General features: G+C 39.2%; 1 protein-coding gene across 1 annotated transcript in view; it reads right to left on the bottom strand.

Moving 5' to 3' along the window:
- LOC149780603 (uncharacterized) overlaps nt 1-17,362 on the bottom strand; it is a 100,650-nt gene that overhangs the window by 49,162 nt on the left and 34,126 nt on the right. The window contains exon 9 of the mRNA XM_089937723.1: nt 10,889-10,972. Coding sequence (XP_089793849.1) covers nt 10,889-10,972 — 84 coding nt within the window. The remainder of the gene's footprint in view (nt 1-10,888; nt 10,973-17,362) is intronic.

Genomic DNA, 17,362 nt, shown 5'->3' with positions numbered 1-17,362 from the left:
GAACCACGGGAACCTTGTGTCCAGTGCCAGTGTCAGTCACCACTCCAACAACCAGAACCCCATTTTGGGCGGAGACACCCCTCTGACGTCCAGTAATATCCCCTCGGACAGCCACAGAACTCTGGAATTATGAGTCACGAAAACCAATTTTACTTAACCTTACCCAGTGACAGTTCCATGGAGGTGTTTCCCAACAACACGTTGTGCTGTTACACGGCTAAATTACCTCAAACCATCCCCTTAGATCACGAAGCCCATTGGGAAGTGGCTTTGGTAGAAATGATTCACCCTACACAAATCCAAAACATCACCGAAAAGCAAAACACTTTTGAGGTGGAAATCATGAACCAACAATTACAAGAAGCCATGAATGACATCGGGTTTTCAGGGATCACAAGACCAGCCAGCAAACCAGCCTTCAGTATCTACACCGTGAAAATTCCAGCAGGGTTTTATTTTAGTGGCCAACATTTGGTGGACACTATTGCGGACAGGTTCGAGTTCGCCTTTGGCAAAGCCCTGATCAGAATAAAAAAAAGTGTCACCCTGGAGTACCATAAAGTGGCTCGTCGCTTACTGATGAAATTTCCAGATACGGACACATTGTCCTTCAGGTTCAATGGTAGTTTGTTTGAAATTTTGGGTGGATATTCAACAATGGTCACAAACAATATGAGCCCCAAGATCAACAGTAATATGGATTTTTACAAAGCTTTTGGAAAACCGGAGGAACTGAACCAAGGACTGAATTTAATGTTTGTGTACTCCGATGTGGTGGAGTATAACGTGGTGGGACACACCTCTGTACCGTTACTGCGTGTCATTCCTTTCAAAGTGGATAATACCACGGCCAGTGACCAAGAAGGTGGAAACACTTACCACGTCCACCGGGAATTTGTACATCCTCACTATTTGCCTGTCAGCAAGTCGTATTTGGACACGGTCAACATTGCTATAAAAGGAGATTTGGGACAAAATATTCCATTCACCAAAGGAAAAGTCACGGTGAAACTCCATTTTCGAAAACGGTTCTCTCACGACTCGTAAGTAAGTCATGTATCCAGTGTACCAAGGGGTTGCTCGACAACGAGGACACGGTTTAGGAGATATGCTGAAATCGGCCTTTCGTTCGGTGGCCCCAGTGTTGAAACCGATGGTGACACGCGGATTGCACGCCTTGAAAGATGCGGCACTGACGCAAGGCAAAGAATTTCTCCAAAATGTCATCATCGACAAACAAAACCCTAAAGAAGCCTTCATGAGGGCAGGCAAAAATGTCTTGCTGCAAACGGGCAAAGACATTTTAGGCCGACGAGACACACCTATAAATGCCCTGCACGCTACCGAATCAGGCATTCAGCAAGGACAAGGCAGAAAAAGACGACGACGAAGAAAACACCCTTTCACCAGACTTCAAGCTAGAAAGGCCAAGAAAAGAAAAACCGTTCGAGACTTAGACGTTTTCGATTATTGAGAAAAGAGACAAAAAATGATGCACCGAGAATCTTGCGCTTGTTCCAAGACGGAACTGGATCTGTTTGCCATGCCCCCCACCATGATGACGATGCAAGAATCCCAATGGGTGGAATTTCATCCCGTCTCCTCACTGACCGATTCCGCTCCCATCGAGTTTGAAATCAAAGGACAGCCCGAAGATTACATCGATCTGAATAGCAGTTACTTGTACTTGAAAGTTAAAGTTGTCGATGAGGACAATTCACCCCTAGATGGCGATGAGGTAATAGCTCCCGTCAACAATTTCATGCATTCCTTGTTTAGCGGAGTGGACTTGTACTTGAACAACAAACTGGTCAGCAGCAGCATGGATACTTACCCTTATCGAGCGTACCTGGAAAATCTCTTGACGTACGGAATAGACGCCAAGAACACTCATCTCAATGCCTGTGTGCTATGGGAAGCTGACGAAGCAGGCCAGTTTGAAGAATTCGAAATTGATACAAAGGATAAAACTAAATCAACAAATGATGGATTTATAGAACGAAGAAACAGAATCAAAAGTGGAAATAGTTTAGAACTGATGGATCGTTTGCATTTGGACATGTGGTTGCAAGAGAAGTATTTGCTGAACGGGGTGAATGTCCGCCTGAGACTGAATCGGAGCAGTGCCACTTTCCATTTGATAGATAATACTGCTTGCAAAACTGTCATCGAGGAAGCCAGGCTCTACGTACGACGCGTAGAAGTGTTACCTAAAGTGGGTAACGACATCAGTCAGACGTTGAGCAGAACGACCGCCAAGTATCCCATACGACGCGTGGAAGTGAAAACGTTCACCATTCCCAAGGGACAGCGATCCATGATCGAAGATCATTTGTTCCAAGGACAGCTACCCAAACGTTTGATCGTTGGTATCGTCGAGAATGAAGCCTTCAACGGAGCTTTCAAAAAAAATCCTTTCTACTTTCGACACTTTGGCGTATCCAAGATCGAAGTCAGTCGCGATGGCAAGACCTTGTGTACCCGGCCTTTCGAGCCTAACTTTGCCCAGAACAATTACTTGAGATCGTACTTGTCCCTGTACGAAGCCACCGGACAGTTAGGAACCAACACCAGTCACGGTATTACGTACGAGGATTATGCAGGAGGCTACGCTTTGTGGGCTTTCGATTTCACTCCAGACCAAGGCAGCGACGAGGGACATTTCCACCCTATAAAATCTGGCCAGATTCGTGTGGAAATTCAATTTCCAAACCGAATCCCTGATGAAACGGTGAACGTCATCCTGTATGCAGAATTCGATAATACCATAGAAATCAACAGTTTGAGAGAAGTCATTCTAGATTATTAGAAGCCATGGAAGACTGTTATCCCTCTTTACAAAGTGGAGAAACTTTGGACATGAAATGTGAGGAGACTGTGGAAGAAGAAGTGATCATGATGAAGTCAAGATGGCCAGAACAAGAAGCCCATTTAGTCTCCTGTTTTGCCAAACACTTGGTCGACAAAATGACGGAATTGATCAAGAAAAATTGTTATGGATGTCAAAACGATCATCCCAGTCAAATTCAACACGATAAATGCCTGATGTTAAGTCAAGAAGAAAAATTGGACGAGTATCTGGACGAAGCTTGGAGTCTCATCTCGAACAAAGACGTGTTGCACCAGTGGTATAAAGACTTGCGTGAACATTCTTGTCCACCATTAACCACTCAAGAGATCCATCGTATCGAAGCTCTCCTGAATCAGAGTGAGGAAACAGAACGAATAACCGTTTATTCGTCAGACATTTTCAAGCAAAAAGTCAGGATCGAATTGACAACGTATTATTACCTGTGAAGAAGAAAAAAAACACACACAAATCAATGGATACCTGGGAACTTTATTACCTTTTGAACCACAGTTCGTATACGGCTTCTTGGAATCCTGTCGTCTGTGCTAAAGATGAACTCCCTCATCGCAAACCTAAAGACCATCAAGCTTACGTGATCAACACGGACGACAGTCATCTCCCAGGAACCCACTGGGTAGCCGTTTACTTTCCTCAAGAAGGATGTGTGGAATATTTCGATTCGTACGGATTGCCCCCTTTGGAAGACGATATCATCGACTTTATGAGAAGAAATGCTCAAACCACCCGATTCAATAATGTGAAATTACAAGGCACAGATTCCTTGGTGTGTGGACAGTACTGTGTGTATTTTCTGCATCATCGCAGCCTGGGCTATTCCTTAGAACATTTAGTGACTCATTTTGATGCTCGTTCTTCTTCAAGAAATGATGTGAAAGTAGATCGATGGTTTTGTGACCATTATGCTTATCTTTTGTCTCAAGCTAGGAAACGTAGTGTCCATCAATGGCCTAATGATTTCCAACAGTGGAAATCACAATTTCATTCACAACGTTGTCAGCCCTGTTTAAAGTAGATTGTCTATTGAGTAAAAATGTTTGTGATTTGAAAAAAAATTGTTTGATGTTATAGTGTTGGATTATTGTTAAAAAATGTTAGAAATGTTGTTGTTTAGTGTTAAGTGATTTTTGAATAAAAAATGTTGTGTTTTGAAAAAAATGCCTTTGTCTTTTGTTTAGCTATAAGACTGTTGGATTGATGCTCTTTCATTTCTTACTATCCCTCTCATGAACGTTGCGGCTCGAAAATCGTGTGGGATGTTTTCCTTCACGTCCGCGCTTTGACTTTAAGAACCGGGGTTGTTTCCAGTCTAACCATCCATTGTTGACTCATCCTCCTACGAAGATGTGCTCCAAACTAGCTAAGCTCAACGAAGCTTACGTGAATTTGCATAGGGTCAGACACAGTCTGATACCGAAGCCAGAAGAAATAGAGAATGTGAGAATGTTAAAAATCACTGAAGACCTGATAGAAGAGCTCTTCAGAGAAGAAATGAACAGGGAGAAAGAAGAATGGACAGAGAAGTACAGACTTCAGAGACAGCAGCAACAGCAACAACAACAACAGCAGCAGCAACAACCTGAAGCTGACAGAGGCTTTGTCGATTGTCGTATCGACACCAAAGAGTTCTTCTTCTCTTTCCGAAGAAGCAGACCTATCGCCAGAAAGTCTATCCTCAGAGGACATCGCATTCTTAGAAACTAAAAAAAGAATGCCATAGCAAACAAAAAAACAGCCCTTTTCAGGGCTACCCAATACTCTAGAAAAGAAATAACTATTAATTTGCCAATGTGTGTAGGTAGAGTAGTGTGAAAATAAACACTAACTCTTTATGAATAGTGGAAGTGTATGTGTTTGTGTGTTTGTAAGTGCTCACGTAACTTGGTATGGATAGTAGATTAAAATGATGTTAGTTTTTTTGGCTGTTAGAGGTGCATATTTGGGGTTAGATTGGATTGCTTTGCGTATGTGGATAGTCTATTGAAGTGATTTATAAAAATTTTTAGAATAGTGATGGGTAGCATAAAAAAGTGAGTGAGTGTTTCTTTTAGGTCCGCGCGTTGTTGTTGATTATGGTCACGATCTAGGTAAGATGAATTTTATGTTTTTAGTGGGATGTTTTCCTTCACGTCCGCGCTTTCAGTATAAATTGAAACTCGTTCGGCAGTCCAGCTACCCTTGTTGATTTATCAACACAGCCAGAAGAATGAATAGCAGAATAGTGAAACTGTTAGAACTCCAGATGCACCTGGAATATGCCAGGCGCATAGTAAATGAACTATCAGCGGAGGCTATCGTAGAAGAAGCAAGAACAAAGAACGAAGAGGAGAGAAGACAGAGGGAAGAGGAAGAAAAAAAACTAGAAGAGAGGATGTCATACAATATTCCCGAGACAGAGGATTGGGGTGCTGAAGCGAATCATCCCGCCTCTGCACTCTCAAGACAAAAAGTAAAAAGAGACTGGAGTCAAAGATGCGTGTGCGGCGCCAGGCCTGGAAGGTGCAACCATTAGATAGGTGCATCTGGAGTTAAAAAACAGCCCTTTTAAGGGCTACCCAATACTCTAGAAAAGAAATAACTATCCATTTGCCAATGTGTGTAGGTAGGGTAGTGTGAATATAAACACTAACTCTTTATTTATAGCGAGAGTGTATGAGTTTGTGTGTTTGTGTGTTTTTGTTTGTAAATGATGAAGTAAGTTTGTGTGAATAGTAGATTATGGGTTTATTTATTGATTCTTAGCGTATGTAGAGAGTATAGTTGTGGTTATATTATATGAAATGAGAAAGTAGGGGGGATGTTTTCCTTCACGTCCGCGCGATGTTAGGTCATGATCAAGGTAAGATCAATTTTATGTTATTAGGGGGATGTTTTCCTTCACGTCCGCGCTTTCACTATAAGAACCCACAGTGTTTGTTGTTCAAACCATTCTGCAAAGAATAAAAAGAAGATGGCGTCAAACCAAATGGACAAAATACAAACCTTGCAAGACGTTTTAGACAACTTAGGAATAATGGAACAGATGCTAATAAGACTGGTTGAAGACCATTATTCCTATAGTCCCCATCGTGTAAAGATGGAAATTAATAACTTAAGAAAAGCAAAGGACAAGATTAGTTGCGTTATGAAAGAGATAAAGGAGGAGAAGGAGGATGAAGAGGAAAGAATAAGAATACGCAAATGGAACGAAAAAATTGAAAAAGAAGAAGAAAATGAAAAGAGGAAGAAAGAAGAGGAGGAAGAGAAGAAGAAAGAAGAAGAAGAGGAGGAGAAGAAAAAAAAGAAAGGGAAGAAGAGTGTAGGAGATAAAATAAGAACTTGGTTGAGAAAAAGAAGAAATTAGAAGAAGAAGAAAACCCAAAGGCCCTTTTCAGGGCCCCCATATTTCTCGAAAAGAGATAGTCTTTCCATTGCCTACCCTTTTTTATTTTATTTTTTTTTTTTTTAAAATAGAGACCCTCCCTGTTTCAATTTTACATAGACCCTATACAGTCCCAAGGGTTTTTTGGCCATGTTAAATTTACATAGACCCTATATTGTCCCAGGGTTTTTGGCCATGTTAATTCCCATAGACCCTATATTGTCCCAGGGTTTTTGGCCATGTTAATTCCCATAGACCCTATATTGTCCCAGGGTTTTTGGCCATGTTAATTCCCATAGACCCTATATGTTCCCACGATTTTTCTCCATGTTAAATTTACATAGACCCTATATGTTCCCAAGGGTGTTTTTAATGATAAATCCCATAGACCCTATAAGATCCCCCTTCACTACTACTGATGCATTCAAAATGGGCATATGGAACACATCTGGCGTTCCAGACTAAAAGGAAATTAGACTGGCATGTCTATCGGAATAAATCAAGTTAGATACTTTTTCCACGTATCGGTATAGCTTTGCGTTCTATTTCAATCTATCCTTTTATTATAATGGACAAACACTAAGCTGTACGACGAAATTTTGCTAAAATTATTTGCCATGGGGAATGATTAGCAGATATGTACCAACAAGTTCCATTCGGATGCCCATTTACCAATTATATGTAGTCAAGTTGATAGTTAGCTGTGGTAGATAATACGTCGGTATTTAAAACTAGGACAAGTCAATCTCATGCCGCTCGTGTCACACTGCAGACTGAATTCATTTTTTATTATCGAACGCAGCTATAGATTCTTGTCAATTCCTTCTCTAAAACACGATCTTGATCATGTTGTTTGGTCCTGAGTTGATAGGGATCAGAACTCTGAATTATTGCCATAATGATTTAAATTTAACTATAAATACCAATCAGTCGCATTGTATACCCATCCTCTAATAGGCTGACCATTATGTATAGGTTGAGTTAATTCCTAAGTTTGTCAACATTTATTATCACAGAAGTTAAGTTCAACAATGCTTAATTGTAGTCAATATAGGCGACATACTGCTGATTCCGGTTAAGATACGACAACCAGCTTAACTGACATTGAGAAAGAGAAATTAAGTTTTACGTGACAGTCAGACATCATAACTCAAAAGATGACTGTCACAGAGTTTTACATTGTAAAGCTTGGTAGAGACGCTATCGCAAACTTTCACATATGAAATTTTCCGTCATTGAGCTAAATGAATAAGCCTATATTTAATACTGTCACGTTCTGTCACGATTGAGCCAGTTTTAAAAATTTTAAAAAACATCGAAAACACTACAAAATTAGAAAGTTATAATTAAGTATGGTCCTAAATGTGGCTGAAAAAAAGAACTAATGATTGACATTAAACATAAAGCGAATAATTAGCATATGATAAATTTATCTTCTGCAATAAAAACAGGCAACATAAGAATTTATTATTTAAGCATAGTTTAGGTCCTTGTACTACATATATCTTCAAAACATTTTGCTTTTTTATCACTGATTTAAACAACAATTTTTAAACATTCAATTTCAGTCGAAATTAGAACTGTTTTGTTTCAAAAATCAATATCCAATTGTATTGAGACATCACAGAGATATCTGGCTAAGTGAAAATATCTTCAAGCTGCAATATAAGATAGATGATAAAAGAGTATTGAAATATGTTTGCTTTAAATATGAAAAGAAGACCTGATTAATATTTTACAATATTCTGCAGTTTGCTTTGACTGATAGACCTACTGATAACAGCGTTCTGTTTATTAAAATTTGAATATAAGTATTCTGTCTTTTGAAAAGATGGGATAATCTTTTTCTTGGTGTAAGAAACGGGACAATTATTAGGATGAACTTATTTCAATTATTGTTGGAGACAACTTAGATATTGTACACCATTTAAACATAAATATAAACAAACATTTGGCATTTGTACTCATGTTGCTAGACTATGTAAGTCAATAAATATACATGCTAGTTATTTCAATATCATTGACTTGATTTTAATGTAATTTAACATGGAACAATAAATTGAAATCAAAGACCTATGACACGTGTCGACGACATCTTTACAATGCTACAAAAATAGTTCTTATTATAAATATCAGTCACTTTTGGGAACACGTTAAATGTGAAAAACAGAGAGAAAAAATACTCTGAATGCAATATTTGTTAAACGAACAAATATACATGCATATTACAGAACAAACAAACAAAGAAGGGTCAATATCAGTCACGTGGATGACCAATGGTAGACAGGCCTATTCATAATAGACACCAATGTGTGCACACACAGAGATGCACACACCTGCAGGTATATATATATATATATATATATATATATATATATATATATATATATATATATATATATATATATATATATATATATATATATAGATGTGTGTGTGTGTGTGTGTGTGTGTGTGTGTGTGACAATTAATGCCTGTGACACCAGAGATGTACGATGGACCACAGTTATGGATATTATCATTGGGCTATCTGACAAATGAGATATGTAGAATGACTAAATCTAACACATGTCAGATTTAAGGGTCCAAAATTGTTAGTATAGTTGTTCACACTTTTATCGTCCGAATTTTACGGAGGAAATATTCTGAACTTGGCAACTAATTTCGTCTGATCTTAATGTATATACATGATATAACTATTAAATGAACTAAAGCAAAGTTTCTGACAATAACAAAATTTCCATTTTCTCCGCCAAATATAACGGATATTTCGCCTCAGATATATTCAAGCAGATAATGATAAACTTGGGAACCAATATTATACATATTGATGAGGAAAATAGACCTAGTATTATGTCAATGTATATTTTCTTTGAGTCCGAACAGGCAAACATAACAGACGAGCTAAAATCTTTAAACGGTTTGCAAATGTAGGGAATGACAAAATTAGGGAATGCCAAGAGAAAATAATCACTTGCGAATGTGGACAAACTGTCTAAAAAGTCCATTATTCTATCATCAAAATGCAAATTTCATATTAAATATTTCATTAAAAACATATTACGGTAATAAATGGTGAAATGTTTACTTGATACAAAAGTGCCAAATCTGAAAATGGATAATGAAAGTCTTAACTTATTCGTCTTCTAATAAAAAATACAACCACGTGGTTATTACTCAAAGTAAAAATAAAATTATTTCAAGACGGCTCTACAAAACGTGGACGTGTGAGAGAGTTTCGACTTGACACTGAAATTAATTCGAATATGTTTTTTATTGTTTGAAGAAAGTTTAACCATATTTTGGGAAAATAGTAATTAGAAATAGGAGGAACTTTGGTCAAGTGAAGGTCCATCTAGATTTGTAAAGATTTGCCTCATGGAACATTACCTGTAAACATGAATATGAAATTTATTGTTAAAATCTTGTTGAAATGTTGTCATTTGAATCATATCCTTATTAACCGAAAAATTACTTTCAGTTAATGCTTTTTACAGTGCCGTGTACTTTAGATCTATACTATGACTAATAATAATAATAACCTCTATTATTCCAGCTTGATAATTCTAATATTGTACGTAACTTTTCATGAAATAATGACGTGCTATATATCAACCCACAAAGGACAAGCGGTATAATTCAATACTTTTACATTTTTACCAAGTAAGTTATAACCCCAGAATTGGTGGCAAATATTTATCATTTAATCTAGCTTGCGGTTTAAAACCTTAGGAATGTGTAAATTACAAAAGCGTCAGGTTGTGTTGCAACTCATTTCCATGCAGAAAAGCCTTATGGCATATAATATGGGTTATAACCTCTTGTTTCAAAAGAGAAATATTTTGGTGGGCGTAGTTAGGATGCAAACAACAGGAAGTGTGTGAATATGTGTGTATGTGTCCGTACTTGTGTGTGTGTGTGTGAGGCTGTTTTGTTTTTGATTAATCAAGCAAATACTTGATAGTGTCCTTGAAGTTCACTGATGTTATTAATTTATTTCTGTCTCGTGGTTGTGGATAGCAGGGTGTTAGTATTCGAAAACGACTGTTGCTTTGTGGCTGGGCCGGCACTTCCTCGATGAATACTAATGTTGCTTTGTTGCTGAGTCAGCACTTCCTGGAGGAATACTAATGTTGCTTTGTGGCTGGGTCAGTACTTCCGCGAGCAATACTACTTTTGAAAATATTATCTGTCAACTCCAAAACTTCGTTTACAAAAATGTGTAATTATCCAAAACGTATTGAATACAAGATGTGTACATTGTTATTCTGGTAGTCTAGTTGTGTGTGCGTGTTTTGGTTGTATAGGGATACTTATTGCACACCATTGCAGATAGAGATAAATTTTAGGATATGTTTGGACTGGTCGAAAGATGGGCAAAAGGCTTTTGAATTGGCATTCAACTCCTAGGGCGGTGCTTAGACGATGGTGACAATTGTACAGTTGTGCATATATAAGGAAAAAGGGATAATACATAAGAACTGAGATAATGCTACTTTGCTACAGACATCTTATTTTGAACTCTTCTTTAATTTCCCATTAATGTTGTTGAGAAATATATTAGTACATACATACATACATACATACATACATACATACATACATAAATACATTACCTATTTCTTGTGCAATCTAAATCAGTATGTAACGTACAATACCTTAGGCAGAAAGAAAATGTCCTCAGCCATTAATTTTTGGTGTTTATGATCCTTCTCGGCATACTTGTCAAGCATTGTCTGGAACTGTAAAATGAAACTCGAATTAAAAATAATTATCAAACATAGCTTTACAAATAATGATAGACCTTTGTACAGATACATAGACTGATACGTAGGTAATTGTGCTGTTAATTTTGTTAACGGATTTGGGAGTCATTAAGACAGCTACGCTAGAGATTTGTTAGATAATCAAGCACAACACAAAAGCCCACGTATGTAAAATTAACAAGATATAAACAGGGATGACCCTAGAATAGCTGCCAGCAACTGGCACACTAATCGAACCATCTAACCGGCGCCAACCCCACCCCCACCTGCCACCCAATAATTGCTCCTCCCATTTAACTGACGGCAGTAGTGAAGGGGGATATTACAGGGTCTATGGGACTTATCATTAAAAATACCCCTGGGACAATATAGGGTCTATGTAAATTTAACATGGAGAAAAATCGTGGGACAATATAGGGTCTATGGGAATTAACATGGCCAAAAACCCATGGGACTGTATAGGGTCTATGTAAATTTAACATGGCCAAAAACCCTTGGGACTGTATAGGGTCTATGTAAAATTGAAACAGGGAGGGTCTCTATTTTTAAAAAAATTTTTTTTAAATTTTAAAAAAAGGGTAGGCAATGAAAGGCTATCTCTTTTCGAGAAATATGGGGCCCTGAAAAGGGCCTTTGGGTTTTTCTTCTTCTTCTTTTAACTTCTTAACTTCTTCCACCATCCTCTTATTTTGTCCATCATTCCTTTCTTCTTTTTCTTTTCTGTTTCCGGCAGCCAGTCCGGGTGGCCCATGGCCCGGAACTTCTCTTGGATTTTCATCCAGTTTGTGTTCAGTTTTTCGAATTCATCCCTTTTTTTCTATTTTCTACTTCTTTTCTTTCCTTTGACCACTTTTCTTTGATCTTCTTGACCTCTTCGGTCAGCACATTCCTCATTAGTTCTTCAGCTTTCTTAAGTTTTTCTAACCCCCACTTCGCGAAACACCAATCTGTCCATTCTACAATGTCTTCTAGAAAGCACCTTGCACTCGTCACATGATCTATCGCTTCTTTTAACTTACCCACTTTGACATACGGTGGGTTAATTAAACCTCTGATTCTCTTCTCCTCATCCTCTATCATTTCTTTTACAATATTTACGGATAAGTGGAGGCTGGTTACTTGTCTTGAGACGAAGTCTTTTGTCACTGCATACCTCCATTCCTGTTCAACCCTTTCTACTACACTCAATCCATCCACCATCCAATACCAACTTCCCATAAGATCGTTGTATAAAGCTGAAGCTGCTGGCATCTTCTTGTTTGCTTATTCCGTAGAATGGGTTCCAATGGCCAACACTGTTAGTTTTATACTGAAAGCGCGTACGTGAAGGAAAACATCCCCTAAAACATAAAATTGATCTTACCTAGATCATGACCCAACAACGCGCGGACGTGAAGGAAAACATCCCCTACTTTCTCATTTCATATAATATAACCCTAACTATACTCTCTACATACGCTAAGAATCAATAAATAAACCCATTATCTACTATTCACACAAACTTACTTCAGCATTTACAAACACAAACACAAACACACAAACTTACTTCAGCATTTACAAACACAAACACACAAACACATACACTTCCACTATTAATAAAGAGTTAGTGTTTATATTTACACTACTCTACCTACACACATTGGCAAATCGATCGTTATTTCTTTTCTAGAGTATTGGGGTAGCCCTGAAAAGGGCTGTTTTTTTAACTTCAGAGGCCCCTGGTTAATGGTGGCACCTTCGGGGTCTGGCACCACAGACACAACGTCTACTCCAATCATTAGTCCAATTCACATGACTTGTTTGAAGAGCAGACGGTGGGTGAGTGGCTTCACTATCCCACTCCTCCGTTTGCGGAATAGTGAACACTTCTTCTTCTTCCCTCTGTCTTCTTTGTCTTTGTCTTCGTTGTGATTGTGGTTCAGCTACAGGCTGACAAGATGTCCTTGCCTCAGGTGTCACCTTGCACACAGGGTTCATCATAGGGTGACACCTGATCTCTCTCTTTCTTTCATTCTCTTCTTTCATTTTTCTCTCCTCCTCCTCCTGTTCTATTCTCACTTCTTCCACAAGGGCCTCCGCAGTCAGCTCGTTCAGTAGGTATCTGGCATACTCCAGATGCATCTAAAGTTCCATCAATTTAGTCAGTCTGCTGCTCATTTTTTACTGTTGATCAATCAACAAGGGTAGCTAGACTGCCCAGCGAGTTTCAATGTATAGTGAAAGTGCGGACGTAATGGAAAACATCCCCCTAAAAACATAAAATTGATCTTACCTAGATCATGTCCAAAAAAAACAACGCGCGGACCTAAAAGAAACACTCACTCACTTTTTATGCTACCCATCACTATTTTAAAATTTTTTATAAATCACTTCAATAGACTATCCACATACGCAAAGCAATCCAATCTAACCCCAAATATACACCTCTAACAGCCAAAAAAAAAAAATAACATCATTTTAATCTACTATCCATACCAACTTACTTTATCACTTACAAACACAAACACACAAACACATACCCTCACATTTTTTATAAAAGAGTTAGTGTTTATTTTCACACTACTCTACCTTCACACATTGGCAAATCGATCGTTATTTCTTTTCTAGAGTATTGGGTAGCCCTGAAAAGGGCTGTTTTTTTGTTTGCTATGGCATTCTTTTTTAGTTTCTAAGAATGCGATGTCCTCTGAGGATAGACTTTCTGGCGATAGGTCTGCTTCTTCGGAAAGAGAAGAAGAACTCTTTGGTGTCGATACGACAATCGACAAAGCCTCTGTCAGCTTCAGGTTGTTGCTGCTGTTGCTGTTGTTGCTGTTGCTGCTGTTGCTGCTGTCTCTGAAGTCTGTACTTCTCTGTCCATTCTTCTTTTTCCCTGTTCATTTCTTCTCTGAAGAGCTCTTCTATCAGGTCTTCAGTGATTTTTAACATTCTCACATTCTCTATTTCTTCTGGCTTCGGTATCAGACTGTGTCTGACCCTATGCAGATTCACGTAGGCTTCGTTGAGCTTAGCTAGTTTGGAGCACATCTTCGTAGGAGGATGAGTCGACAATGGATGGTTAGACTGGAAACAACCCCGGTTCTTAAAGTCAAAGCGCGGACGTGAAGGAAAACATCCCCCACACGGTTTTCGAGTCGCAACGTTCAATGAGTGTCATGAGAGGGATAGTAAGAAATGAAAGAGCATCAATCCAACAGTCTTATAGCTAAACAAGCCACAAAGGCATTTGTTTCAAAACACAACATTTTTTATTCAAAAATCACTTAACACTAAACAACAACTCTAACATTTTTAACAATAATCCAACACTATAACATCAAACAATTTTTTTCAAATCACAAACATTTTTTTCTCAATGGACAATCTACTTTAAACAGGGCTGACAACGTTGTGAATGAAATTGTGATTTCCACTGTTGGAAATCATTAGGCCATTGATGGACACTACGTTTCCTAGCTTGAGACAAAAGATAAGCATAATGGTCACAAAACCATCGATCTACTTTCACATCGTTTCTAGCAGAAGAACGAGGATCGAAATGAGTCACTAAATGTTCTAAGGAATAGCCCAGGCTGCGATGATGCAGAAAATACACACAATATTGTCCACACACCAAGGAATCTGTGCCTTGTAATTTCACATTATTGAATCGGGTGGTTTGAGCATTTCTTCTCATAAAGTCGATGATATCGTCTTCCAAAGGGGGCAATCCGTACGAATCGAAATATTCCACACATCCTTCTTGAGGAAAGTAGACGGCTACCCAGTGGGTTCCTGGGAGATGACTGTCGTCCGTGTTGATCACGTAAGCTTGATGGTCTTTAGGTTTGCGATGAGGGAGTTCATCTTTAGCACAGACGACAGGATTCCAAGAAGCCGTATACGAACTGTGGTTCAAAAGGTAATAAAGTTCCCAGGTATCCATTGTTTTGTGTTTTTTCTTCACAGGTAATAATAAGTCGTCAATTCGATCCTGACTTTTTGCTTGAAAATGTCTGACGAATAAACGGTTATTCGTTCTGTTTCCTCACTCTGATTCAGGAGAGCTTCGATACGATGGATCTCTTGAGTGGTTAATGGTGGACAAGAATGTTCACGCAAGTCTTTATACCACTGGTGCAACACATCTTTGTTCGAGATGAAGCTCCAAGCTTCGTCCAGATACTCGTCCAATTTTTCTTCTTGACTTAACATCAGGCATTTATCGTGTTGAATTTGACTGGGATGATCGTTTTGACATCCATAGCAGTTTTTCTTGATCAATTCTGTTATTTTGTCGACCAAGTGTTTGGCAAAACAGGAGACTAAATGGGCTTCTTGTTCTGGCCATCTCGATTTCATCATGATCACTTCTTCTTCTTTTTCCACGGTCTCCTCACATTCCATCTTTAAAGTTTCTCCACTAGGTAAAGAGGGATAACAGTCTTCCATGGCTTTCTAATAATCTAGAATGACTTCTCTCAAACTGTTGATTTCTATGGTATTATCGAATTCTGCATACAGGATGACGTTCACTGTCTGTTTCAGTGCTTCTGCAAACTGAAGTTCCACACGAATCTGGCCAGATTTTATAGGGTGGAAATGTCCCTCGTCGCTGCCTTGGTCTGGAGTGAAATCGAAAGCCCACAAAGCATAGCCTCCTGCATAATCCTCGTACTCAATGCCGTGACTGGTGTTGGTTCCTAACTGGCCGGTGGCTTCGTACAGGGACAAGTACGATCTCAAGTAATTCATCTTCTTGTCACTAAAGTCAGGTTCGAAAGGTCGGGTACACAAGGTCTTGCCATCGCGACTGACTTCGATTTTCTTCACGTTGAAGTGTTGAAAGTTGAAAGGATTTTCAGGGAAGGCTCCGTTGAAGGCTGAATTCGAGACCATACCAAGGATTAAACGCTTGGGTAGCTGTCCTTGAAACAGATGATCTTCGATCATGGAATGCTGTCCAGCAGGAATAGTGAACGTTTTCACTTCCACACGTCGTATGGGATACTTGGCAGTCGTTCTGCTCAACGTTTGACTGATGTCGTTACCTACTTTGGGTAACACTTCTACGCGTCGTACGTAGAGTTTGGCCTCTTCGATTTTGCTTTTAGGAGCCTTAGCAGCCTCAGCCTGCAAATGGAAAGCGGTACTGCTGCGATTCAGTCTCAAGCGGACATTGACTCCGTTCAGCAAATATTTCTCTTGCAACCACATGTCCAAATGCAAACGATCCATCAGTTCTAAACTCCTCTTATCTAAGATTTTGCTTGCTCTTGCCTCAAAGCCGGAATTGGTTCCATCCAATTTGTCGAACTTGTTCGCTACGTCAGTTACCCACAGCACACAGGCATTGAGATGACTATCCTTGGCATCTGTTCCGTACGTCAAGAGATTTTCCAGGTAGGCACGGTAAGGGTAAGTATCCATGCTGCTGCAGACTAGTTTGTTATTCAAGTACAAATCCACTGAGCTGAACAAGGAATGCATGAAATTGTTGACGGGAGCTATTTCTTCAGTGTCTTCTACTCCATTACCATCCTTATCTAGAACTTGGACTTTTAAGTACAAGTAACTGCTATTCAGATCGATGTAATCTTCGGGCTGTCCTTTGATTTCAAATTCGATGGGAGCGGAATCGGTCAATGAGGAGACGGGATGAAATTCCACCCATTGGGATTCTTGCATGGTCATCATGGTGGGGGGCATGGCAAACAGATCCAGTTCCGTCTTGGAACAAGCGCAAGACTCTCGGTGCATCATTTTGTTCTGTTCTTTCTCAATAATCGAAAACGTCTAAGTCTCGAACGGTTCTTCTTTTCTTGATCTTTCCCGCTTGAAGTCTGGTGAAAGGGTGTTTTCTTCTTCGTCGTCTCTTTCTGCCTTGTCCTTGCTGAATGCCTGACTCGGTAGCGTGCAGGGCATTTATAGGTGTGTCTCGTCGGCCCAAAATGTCTTTACCCGTTTGCAGCAAGACATTTTTGCCTGCCCTCATGAAGGCTTCTTTAGGGTTTTGTTTGTCGATGATGACATTTTGGAGAAATTCTTTGCCTTGCGTCAGTGCCGCATCTTTCAAGGCGTGCAATCCGCGTGTCACCATCGGTTTCAACACCGGGGCCACCGAACGAAAGGCCGATTTTAACATGTCTCCTAAACCGTGTCCTCGCTGTCGTGCAACCCCTCGGTACACTGGATACATGACTTACTTACGAGTCGTGAGAGAACCGTTTTCGAAAATGGAGTTTCACCGTGACTTTTCCTTTGGTGAATGGAATATTTTGTCCCAAATCTCCTTTTATAGTAATGTTGACCGTGTCCAAATACGACTTGCTGACTGGCAAATAGTGAGGATGGACAAATTCGCGGTGGACGTGATAAGTGTTTCCA

This window comes from Sinohyriopsis cumingii, chromosome 16 (genome assembly GCF_028554795.1).
Source record: "Sinohyriopsis cumingii isolate HCF-2022 chromosome 16, ASM2855479v2, whole genome shotgun sequence".
NCBI classification, from domain to species: Eukaryota; Metazoa; Mollusca; class Bivalvia; order Unionida; family Unionidae; genus Sinohyriopsis; species Sinohyriopsis cumingii.
Note: the sequence above shows the minus strand (reverse complement) of the source record. Positions and strands in the feature narration are given on the sequence as shown.